Raw genomic sequence first — 10,496 nt, forward strand, 5'->3', positions numbered from 1 at the left:
AAAAAGATGAAGGGAGTATACTATCAAAATATTGCAATTGTATTATATCTGGCTTGAAAACTGTACTCTTGACTTTTATCATGTGAAGGAAAGGCCAAGGGTTAATCCTACGGGCCAGGGAATGTTTTTAAGGAGAGTGACATGGTCAGACTTGTGTTTTAGATAACTGTAGCTGTAAAGTGGGGATCAAACTGGAGAAGAGAGAGACAAGAGACCCAGAAACATGTTAAGAGATAACCTCAATTCACTGAATGATTGATTCCAGAGTCACTATGGGAGTTTTCAGTGAAGATGGAGAAGGGGAATATATACTAACATAGAGATAGTTTGGAGGTAGAACTGATAGGCCTCTTGATCAATGCATGTGGGAATTGAGGACTAGCAATAAGTTAATTATAACCATAGTTTCTAGCTTTGAAATGATGCTAGTGATGCCATTAACCACAACGGGGAGAGAAAGGAAGAGCACATTTGAGAAAGGAAGAAAGGAAGAACTTTTTAACAAGGTGAGTTTCAGACACCTCTGGGACAGTCATTTAGAGATGAGTATAATAAACAGTTGGGATTAAGAGCGTTATATTCAGAAAGACATACAGGGTAGGTAGGCAGGGCAGGGATAAACATTTGGGAGTCATCATCAGTAGATGGTTGAGAACTGAAGCCTAGGAAGTGGATGAAATTGCCCAGCAGCATCAAACTGTAGAAGAGATGAGAAGCAAGGTGGGGATGAAGTGACGGTAACATCTAAATGGAAGGACAGGGAAAGGAAGCTGCGGCAGGGGAAGAAACTGAGAAGGTACCATCAGGGAGCCTGGACGGGCCCACACAGACAGGGAGAGAGCATGATGCAAGTGAAGACGTTCTGGCAAGCATGATCAATAACTATAAAACAAGTAACTGGAAACATTAACTTCAGCATATCTTTTTATGTTCTAATTTTTAAAAGAATAATAACTGAAGCTAAAGGTAAAATGTCAAATATTGTTAGGGTATAATACTTTATCTTTTTATATCTTTTTATAAAGCTGCTGTAGTGTGACAGGTCCTTCACCAGGTTATGTAAGGGTGTATGTCCACTGCTTGAACCCTGAAGGCTGGGGGGTAAGCCAAGGGCACGGTGCCCAGCCAAGAAGCAGGTATCCCTGAGAACCCAAATATCCCAGAGAATATCTGGGAACATACCAAGGAAAACAGTCCTATCACACATACACAGTAGGCAAAGAGCCAGAAAATTAGCTTAAAAGCAGCTTAGAGTCAGGAGGCAGGATGGGTCTCCACAGTTGTTCAGCTGCTTCCCAGGAGTGCCTTATATGGAAGTTCTAATAAATGCATCTACTTGCCAACCTGGACTTGTCTGAGTCATTCTTTGGTCTCTCGGCTCCCTCTCTATTTGGGGGGACATTGCAGTCCCAGATTCTTCTCATAACAGCTCCTATAATATAAAGCCTCACTGACCTTTTGCTTTGTCTGACAGCAATATAATATAATGCTTAACAGCATGTGGTCTGTTCAGAGAGACCCACCTTCATGACCTGGATCTGCTACTCACTAACTAACCTCTGGTAAATTACCTAACCTCTCCAATTCTCCGTTTTATCATCTATTGAAAAACGATAATAACAGTACAGTACTGACCTTGTAGGATTCTTGTGAGGATTAAATGAGATGGCATGTATCAAGTGCTTAGCTTGGAAACTGATGCACAGTGAAGTATCCAATAAATGTATGTTATTATTTTTATGTTCCATTTCAGATTTTGAAGACAGTGTGTTCCAAATTTTTGCATACAACATAAATGGTTTCACATGTTTCAGATCACTATACGATGTAGAGATCCTTAAGGAAACTCTAATATTCAGAAACACCAAATCTTAAAAACAGCTATATTAGGATAGATTGTTTGCTACGTTAAAGGACTCTTTATGAGTAGAATAATTTACTGAATGTAGATCAATCATTCTGTAGTAGATTTCATTTACTACTGAGATAAGATTCATTACTTAGCTGTTAGCACATTTAAAATTTTATTCCATTACAAAAATTTGATGTTCCACAACTTTTCAGGGCTTTCACATCCTATTATATCAAATAAAACACTATTATAAAATAAAACAAAAAAACAAAAAAGAACCCCAAATCCTAATGGTTCTCAAACCTTTTGGTCTCAGGATCCTTTTATACCTTAAGATTTGAGGACCCCAAAGAGTTTTTCTTTATATAAGTTATATCTATCAATATTTACTGTATTAGGAATTGGATATATCTGTTCATTACTTCATTTTAAAAATAACCCATTATACATTAACATATGAATAACACATTTTTGTGAAAATAACTGTTTGCCAAAACAAAAAAAAATTATGAGAAAAGTGGCATTGTTTGGTATTTTTGCAAACCTCTTTCATGTCTGGCTTAATAGAAGACAACTAGGTTCTCATATCTAGCTTCTGCATTCAATTGGTTGGGTTATCATACATCACATCGTAGCCTCTGAAGAACTCCACTGTACACTCTTGAGAGAATGAGAGTGAAAAGCAAATAATGTCATTACTATGAACATAGTTTTGACCCTCTGAACCCATGGAAAGGACCTTAGGGGCCCGCTGGGGCCCCAAGACCACACTGGATAACCAATGTCCTAGTTGAAAAGAAGTTTTTACAGGCCTGCTTTAAAAGTCTCTTCTGAGAGCTGAGTGAAGAAATTTATCAAACACCCAACTCAGGCCTCTCCAGTCTCATGAGTGACACATTTATAAATAAGAAGCTAAGGGTGCCACTTACCCTCACAGCTTTCCCTGTGAATACTGAGCCAGTTGCACTGCTTTTGAAGGCTCTCGTCTGGTTCAGTTCCAGAAGCCCTTTGTGATACTGTAAGGCAATTCGGGCTGTCACTCCTGAGCCAGTGGGACTTCTGTCAACCTGTTTCAGAATAAATGAAGACAGAATGTTCATAGTGTGTTCCATATTACCTGGCTTTTGTCCCTAAACATTACAGTTTTAATACCTGTTCATCTGCAAAAACACAAATGTTGGTGGTTGGTTCCTTGGTATAAGCATCTTTTCCATCTGTTAATATAGTTCCATATAAAAAGGCAAGGTCTTCACTATCAGGATGATTAATTTTAAACTGCAAATAACAAAAAAAGATCAACCACATGCAAAATAAATATTTTGATTCAAATTTATAAATAATGCAGATGGGTCATTCTTAGACATAACTTTTTAATCCTTATCATTTTTAAAATACCTTTTTGGGCAACGTATACTAATTGCTAGAAATTATGTCTTTGTCTAGATGAAGAAACATAGTTTTATTGCAATTTATAATTCTTATCATACTTTGAGTCCCTTCTAAGGAAGCTGTCCTGCATATAGCCTTTGCTAAAAAAGCAGTCCTATTTTATACACCCCTCCCACCCCAAATACACATAGTCTTTGCAGCACTGACCCCAGGATGGTCAATCCACAGGCTGGCAATGGCTGCTCAAACAGGATGAGCTAAGGCAATCATAGTCTTATTCTCAGGAGCTTAAGGAGGATAATGCGGGAAAATCAGGCTCTGAGTATCTAGAGCTGAAGTTAACACCAATGATAGAGACAAAGGCTGTGAGAGGATATAACATTCTGTAAGAATGCAGAAACTATTAGGTAAGAGAAACAATTGGATGAAAAAAAGATTTATTGTAGACGATGAAGTCAGTTGATTCATCAAAAAGCAGCAGATATGCACACAAAGAAGCAGGCACTGGCAGGGTAGCTAAGTCACTCAATGGTAGATTCAGGCCCAAATGTGCAAAGCTACTTGTTCTTGGAAGTCTAGTTCTTTAGCTTTTCCTGGATTTCTACAAACATTTATAGTATGACTGAGATTGCTATAATCTGACTTCCCTTGTATATGCTTACAATTAGTACTTTCTACTTCCAGTTACATGTCATTTAAAGCAATGGAACAGCTTTGGGTTCTTAACATCCAAAGAGTCCATCTGAAACCAAGTTAAAGCGGCCTGCAGATTGAATCTTTGTTCTCCATCCTCTTAAAGTGATACGCCCCACCTCCACTATAGCACATTCCAACATAACACTGTTCACAGGTATGCTCGCTTCCCCAACTGGAGCTAGCTCCTCGAAGGTGGGGTTTGTTCTTTCTTCGAGTCTCCAGGATCTAGCAGAATGTCTAACATATATACAGTATGTTTGTGGTAAATGTTTGTTAAAAGAGTGAATGAATTAAGACGAATTTATATTAACTTTAACTCTCCATCCCCATGGCCTTTTCCTAAATCTGCTTCAGCAGTGTGAATGGTCAACAGTTCACAGAGTAATTAATTGTACTGTCTGATACATCAATAACAGAACTTGTCCTCATTTTTCTCAGAATCCTTCCTCCCTCAAAGTCCACCCCTTGCCATCTTGTTGAGTTCAAACTCAAATGAGAAGTACAAAATTACACCTTTTATTAAGATATCCATGACTTTTTCTCTTGAATTCATGAAAAATTAGGAGAAATTATTTTGTGCCAAATTGTTAACTCAGACTATTAGCTGTCCTGCTTAATGGAACAGAAAACTGATGTAAATTCAGAGCTTCAAAAGTTGCTATCATAATATAATTGCACATATTGGTACTGGCAGTACCAGAAAAATAATTTAGAATACTGATACAGTGTATATTCTCATTTTGTTATTTAAGTTATAAATTATTTTAAAATAAAGCTTCAGAAAATGATAATTATTAGTACATTAGACACTATCTTACACAAGTTACTTTTTACTACTAATAAATTCTCACATACTAAATTCTCACGTACTAAACATTCCAATACTGTACATGTGTTTTATTTATAGGTCCCAATTTCAAGGTAAAATGTGCTTCACTTGTGCTAGAAGTGAAAGAATATCCTAGAATTATTATCTAAACTGATTTTATCAAAATAGCTTTCCCAAGTAAAAACTAGAGTTATTTAAGTAGTCATTTGAGTAACTTCTTAGCAATGTAGGAAAAAAATAATAGGAATTAATGTTCTCTATGAAATAAGAAAAAGGCTTAAATCTATTTTGTACACTATATTTTACATTTATTATTTTCAAGTTTAACAGAATGACCACACACATGCATTTAAAATTTGCAGAATTCTATAAATATATTTCTACACATTTAAGGAACTATAAACTATATTAGTATGTATGTATTATTAAATTTAGTAATTGCTAGGTGTGGTGGCTCACACCTGTAATCCCAATACTTTGGGAGGCCGAGCTGGGAGAATCACTTGAGGCCAGGAGTTTGAGGCCATCCTGGGCAACATAGTGAGATCCTGTCTCTATATAAACACACACACACACTCACACAAACACAGATTTAGCTGGGTGTGATGGGGCATGCCTGTGGTCCCAGTTACTCTGGAGGCTGAGGCAGAAGCATCATTTTGAGCCTGGGAATTTGAAGTTACAGTAACCTATGATCACACCACTGCACTACAGCCTGGGTGACAGAGCAAGACCCTGTCTCAAAAAAATAATATTATCATTTACTGAACATTTACTATTGGCCAGACACTACTCTAAGTCCTTTACATGTATTGACTTATTTCATTCTCACAACCCTACAAAGCAGGTATTTTTTAATTTCCATTTTGCAGACAGGAAAACTGAGGCATATGGAGGTTATGTAACTTGCCCAAGGTTATATACGTTACGAGTGGTAAAGCTAGAACTCATAGATAGTTTTGCTCTAGAGCAGGGATGTCCAATCTTTTGGCTTCTCTGGGCCACACTGGGAGAAGAATTGTCTTGGGCCACACATAAGATACACTAACACTAACGAGAGCTGATGAGCTAAAAAAAAAAAATTGCAAAAAAACTCATAATGTTTTAAGAAAGTTTACAAAATTTGTGTTGGGCCACATTCAAAGCCATCCTGGGCTGCATGTGGCTCACAAGCCATGGGTGGGACAAGCTTGCTCTAGAGCCTAAGATTTTAATAAGTACCCTATTCTTAGTACTATTAATAATTTAAACATCATTTAATTTTCTTTATAGACATAATAATGTATATTTCCTCCATGCCACAGAGAAGGGAATTGGTATTAAAGGCAGAGTATTACTGACCTGAGCTTTCACTGCCTCTGTCACTGCACTTGCTGCATCCACAAGGTCCCTGGTCTTTGCAGAACAAATGTCTAGTCCTAACTTTTCAGCAGTAACAAATGCATAAAATGCACCGCCATATGCAATGTCCACCATCACCTTTCCACGTCCAGGAACATCCACCATGAGATCTAAAAAAAAGATGTGTTTGGAAAGAAGACGTGTTTGTTAATAAGTATTTTAGCAATAAAATTCAAAGGATTTTTAATATGTTTATTTTTCAAGAGGGATGTTCTTTTCCTATCATAAAAATAATGAAGTAAAAATCCGTTTTTTAAATGAATAAGCATCGAATGAATAATAGCTAGATGCATCATTCTATTTTTAACTTGATGATTACAGAAGTTATAAACTAATGCCATGCTTTCCCTAACTCATACAGACATATTCATTAACTTCCCTGAGGATCTTTTCTAGGAAACACCCCTGAGGCCGAGAGAGGGAAACCCAAGGGCATCCCTGTGAACACTAAGAAGGAAAATGTCTGTTCCCCACTTGTACTATGAGAGATGGTTTAAAATAGTGAGGGTCTTGGATCCTATTTACAAGTCAATTTTCTTCAGCCGTAATGTCAAAACAAATTTTTATAAAATATTTTTCTATATAAATTATATACACTTATCTACATGTTTTCATCTCCTTAAGGTATCCTGTAGGCAAACACAGAAAAATGCCATTGTAGAATCATTGACTGCTACAGCATCATTTTGCATCAGGGTTTTTATTTAAGCATTTTAAGTCTCAACACCCCCAAAGTTTCACCTGAAGGTCAGTAGTTTGAAATCTTGAATCTGTACTTCCAAAGAAAGGGGGCTGGGTGATGTTTACTTTCCCCCTTCTCAAATTTTCCTCTTCCCTAATTTAAGCTAGCTTGGTGATCACTGCCTTTCAGGGAAGCCTATGGCAGGGGAGAAAGCTTGTCTTTCATGTTTTTATTTTAGGGAAGCCTAAGCTCTCAGGGGAAAGACATCTGTTGGCAAAGGAGTGTGCTGAAGGGAGAAATATTTCTCCTAGAGATAAATTTTTTCTCCCTTAAGAAGAGTGGAGGCTGAAGGTCCTTAGTGCAGAGAGGACATGTGTTAACTTCCCCCAGGGCACCACAGGAGCAGGACGTGAAGAAACAGAGGATGGGGAGGCAGTGCAGAGGGCAAGGACCAGGTAGGGTGGGGCAGCCAATGCTCCTGCTCCACTTTGCTGGTTAACTGTGTAAGCTGAGGACTGAAGTGCCATCCTCTCCAAGGTTACAGCACTTTTAAGAAACCTTTGCTCACACATATCAGGAAAGGGAACAACACATGGAGTGATGAGGCTAAGTGAACCAAAAGGACAGAGTAGAGTTTCAATTTCAGAAATTAAGTTTTGGGAAAGAAAATATATCTTGTGTTCCTGAGTTTTCATACTAAGTCATACAAAGATACCAGTATGCTATCAGTCCACAGAAGGCTATCAGTATGCTGTTAGTAGTCCACACTAGTCCACAGAAGCCCTTTTAACCCATGATGTGTTAAAACAGAGCAAGTTTATAATCAAAAGAGTAAAACATGCTGTGGATTGTAACAACAAAACTGAATCAAAAATGTCTTTATCTTGATGCTGGCGCAACATGAAAAGCAAGTGTAATGAAAAGAGAATGGGCAAGTTGATAGAAATGAGGGACTGCTGGAAGGTGGAAAGCTAAAGTGAGGGTGAAGATCAGCACTTACCAGGAGACACAGGTGACGGTCCCAGGGCTCAGTCTGCCTGCCCTCTTCCCTTGATTGTAACAACTAAATGGGGCATTGGCCACCAATCCCGGGGCCAGGATGAAATTGGGAAGCTGGTTCAGGAGAAGTCATCCCTGAGCCTACAATCATTTCCCTGGCCCAACCTTTCTAGAATCTTGGGTCTGGTTTTCTTAGGGTGGGCAGTTGGGTAGGGTGCTACACCTCACTGAGTTTCAGTTTCCTTTTCTTTAAAATGGACCAAATTTCCTTTAAAGTTACTCTTGTCCACCAATTATCTGTGACTATTTCATTTTTTAATCACTAAATTACTAACATTAAATATTAAGATATTTATTTCACCCATGAGTACTTGCTATGTGGCAGGTCTTTACATACACTAGCCCCTTAATTCATTACATTAGTGCCTTAATTACTACAGCCCTGAGAGGTAGGTACTGTTTTACTTACTATCCTTACATTATTCCCTGGTTTACCCACTAAATAAGTGGCAGAGCTTGGGGTCAAACCCAGGACCAGGTGACTCCAAAGCCCAAACCCTTTCTACTAAAATATACAACCTCTATCCAGAACACAATCCAAAATCTAAGGGTTTTTCTTTTCTTCTATACAAGCATATCACTGAAATTTCAATTTGATTTACTTTGCTCAAGATTTAGTGAGCACCTACTATGTGCCGATTACTGTAGAAGATACAAAAAGTACAAGGAAGAATAAAACATAGGCTTTTCCCCTTCTTGGAGTTTGGTTGGACAAGATAGATTTTAAAATACGCTGTATCTGTGAATGAGGTGTAATACACTAAGCACTATTCCAGAAAATTGAAACATATCTCCTTAAACTACAAAAAATTTTAAGGATGAGAGGGAAGCAATATGATAGGCCAGGGTTCCAACCCTAGTTCTGCCATTAGTGTGGCTTTGGTGTCTTGTGCAAACTGTAACTGCTATTTCTCCTAAAAGAGTTGTTTTGAAAATTCCACGTGTGGGGAGTTCCTGGCACAGATTAGGGACTCGAAAGCCAAAACTTTAATCTTCAGTGGGAATAGGTTTCTCAAGAGGACCAGATGTTTACATTTGTCAATCAGCATATTCTTCTCCAAATTTCATTTATTTAGTTACTCATTCAACAAATATTCATTGACTGACTACTCTTCTAGGCATTTAGAATACTGTGAACAAGAAAGAGTTTGCATTTTAGCCTGGTGGGGTGGAGATGAACTCAGCAACCCTCTGAGGTGGGTACTGTTGACATCCTCATTTTGCAGACTGTGATATTGAGGCATGGACTCTCTAGCACAAGGTCACTGAGATGGGGAGAGGTGGGGCAGTGACCTTGAACACTATGTCTGCCTTGTATGCATTTTTCAAAGTAGAGAATATAGCATTTCATTTTCTTAACTCAGTGACCATTAATGCCCACTAATCATTGTACTGTCATACAGTGATGCTCTCAGGAACTACTGAGAGGAACTACTGAGGTCAAGTGGTTGACTGACCCCGCCCTAACTGACCCAGAAATGTGATGTAGTTTGTGTTCCTGCTGCCAGCTGCCATTTCCTACAGAAGTCTAGAGTGTTTCTAATCTGCTGCTGGAGTTGCCTAGGGGGAATTCTGGTAGCCACGCTAGTTAAACTGTTGAGGTTTTAAAAATGGAATCGTAAACATAAATTCTGTCTCCCTCAAGTGGCCTCCCAATCTGGAAGTGACACCATTCTCTGGGAAAATGGCATCAATTTCTCCAGAGGCATTCTTCGTTAACTCGTGGATTTCAGCTGCCTAAGGTTGCTCTAAAAGTGCCTGCTCTATCACTTATCATTCATAATCAGGCTAATCTGAAACCTAGTTCTTCAGGGGGAATCAAGGTCCAACTTTCTAACAGATGATTTGCATGGCTTGAAGATTTTTAAGAAAAGGATAACTCTATTCCTGGTAAACTGGCTCCTGGCTCACTTCCAGTCACAATGACTAAAGCATTCTTACTGATAGAATTCAGCTCCTGGGAGGTAGTAGTCTGATGAGAAACCAGATGCCAGCTTGCCAGGTCATCCCTCCTGTAAGGGTTATGGTTATAGAGATGCCCTGCTTTACATGATAAGCTGTACAAGGATCTGTACTAGAGAATCCAGCAAAAATGGCTCAATAGGCCTAGGGAACTTTAGCGATCATATAAACCTTGCAATCTGTCTCCAGGAATACAGTATCTTGCATACTCTCATTTAATCCTAACAAAAAAACTCTATGAGGGAAAAGAAGAAACACAGGCACAGAGAGATTAAGTAATTTGCCTAAGGTTGCACAGCTTTAGGGGGTTACCAGGATTTGAAACCAGGCAATGTGTGTTCCTGTTCTTAAAGAAAAGCAACATTTGTATCTTAATGATTTATAAACTGCTTTGTTCATTCATTCTCATTTAATTCTTCAAAGAAGTGGGGGAGGTGAGGAAAGGAGACCAGGTTTAGTAACTTATTAAGTGTGATTCTGTGTCTACCAAGCATATTCTGAGCCAGCCTGGAACCCTGGTACATTGGCTGTTCTTCGCTCTTTCCTTGACCCCACCGTACCTTGCTTTATCCACCGGTGAAATCTCTAGGAATGCCTCACCAGCGCAGAGGGAGGCGCTGAGTCAG

The 10,496-nt window shown here is 38.6% G+C and overlaps 1 protein-coding gene across 5 annotated transcripts in view; it reads right to left on the bottom strand.

The window, feature by feature from the left end:
- Positions 1–10,496, bottom strand: part of L3HYPDH (trans-L-3-hydroxyproline dehydratase) — a 31,705-nt gene that overhangs the window by 20,318 nt on the left and 891 nt on the right. For 3 of the 5 annotated variants that reach the window (XR_010130759.1, XR_010130760.1, XM_004055243.5), the window contains exons 2-4: positions 6,108–6,277; positions 3,005–3,127; positions 2,782–2,919 (exon numbers count right to left, since the gene is read on the bottom strand). Coding sequence is in view for 3 of the 5 variants with exons in the window: in XM_004055243.5 (XP_004055291.3) it covers positions 2,782–2,919; positions 3,005–3,127; positions 6,108–6,277 (431 nt within the window). In the remaining 2 variants the exon portion in view is untranslated. Of the gene's footprint in view, positions 1–2; positions 2,513–2,781; positions 2,920–3,004; positions 3,128–6,107; positions 6,278–7,849; positions 8,003–10,496 lie in introns of those variants that run through there. The other 2 variants (XM_063697871.1, XM_063697870.1) reach the window with 2 other exon arrangements.

Source organism: Gorilla gorilla, chromosome 15 (assembly GCF_029281585.2).
Source record: "Gorilla gorilla gorilla isolate KB3781 chromosome 15, NHGRI_mGorGor1-v2.1_pri, whole genome shotgun sequence".
NCBI classification, from domain to species: domain Eukaryota; kingdom Metazoa; phylum Chordata; class Mammalia; order Primates; family Hominidae; genus Gorilla; species Gorilla gorilla.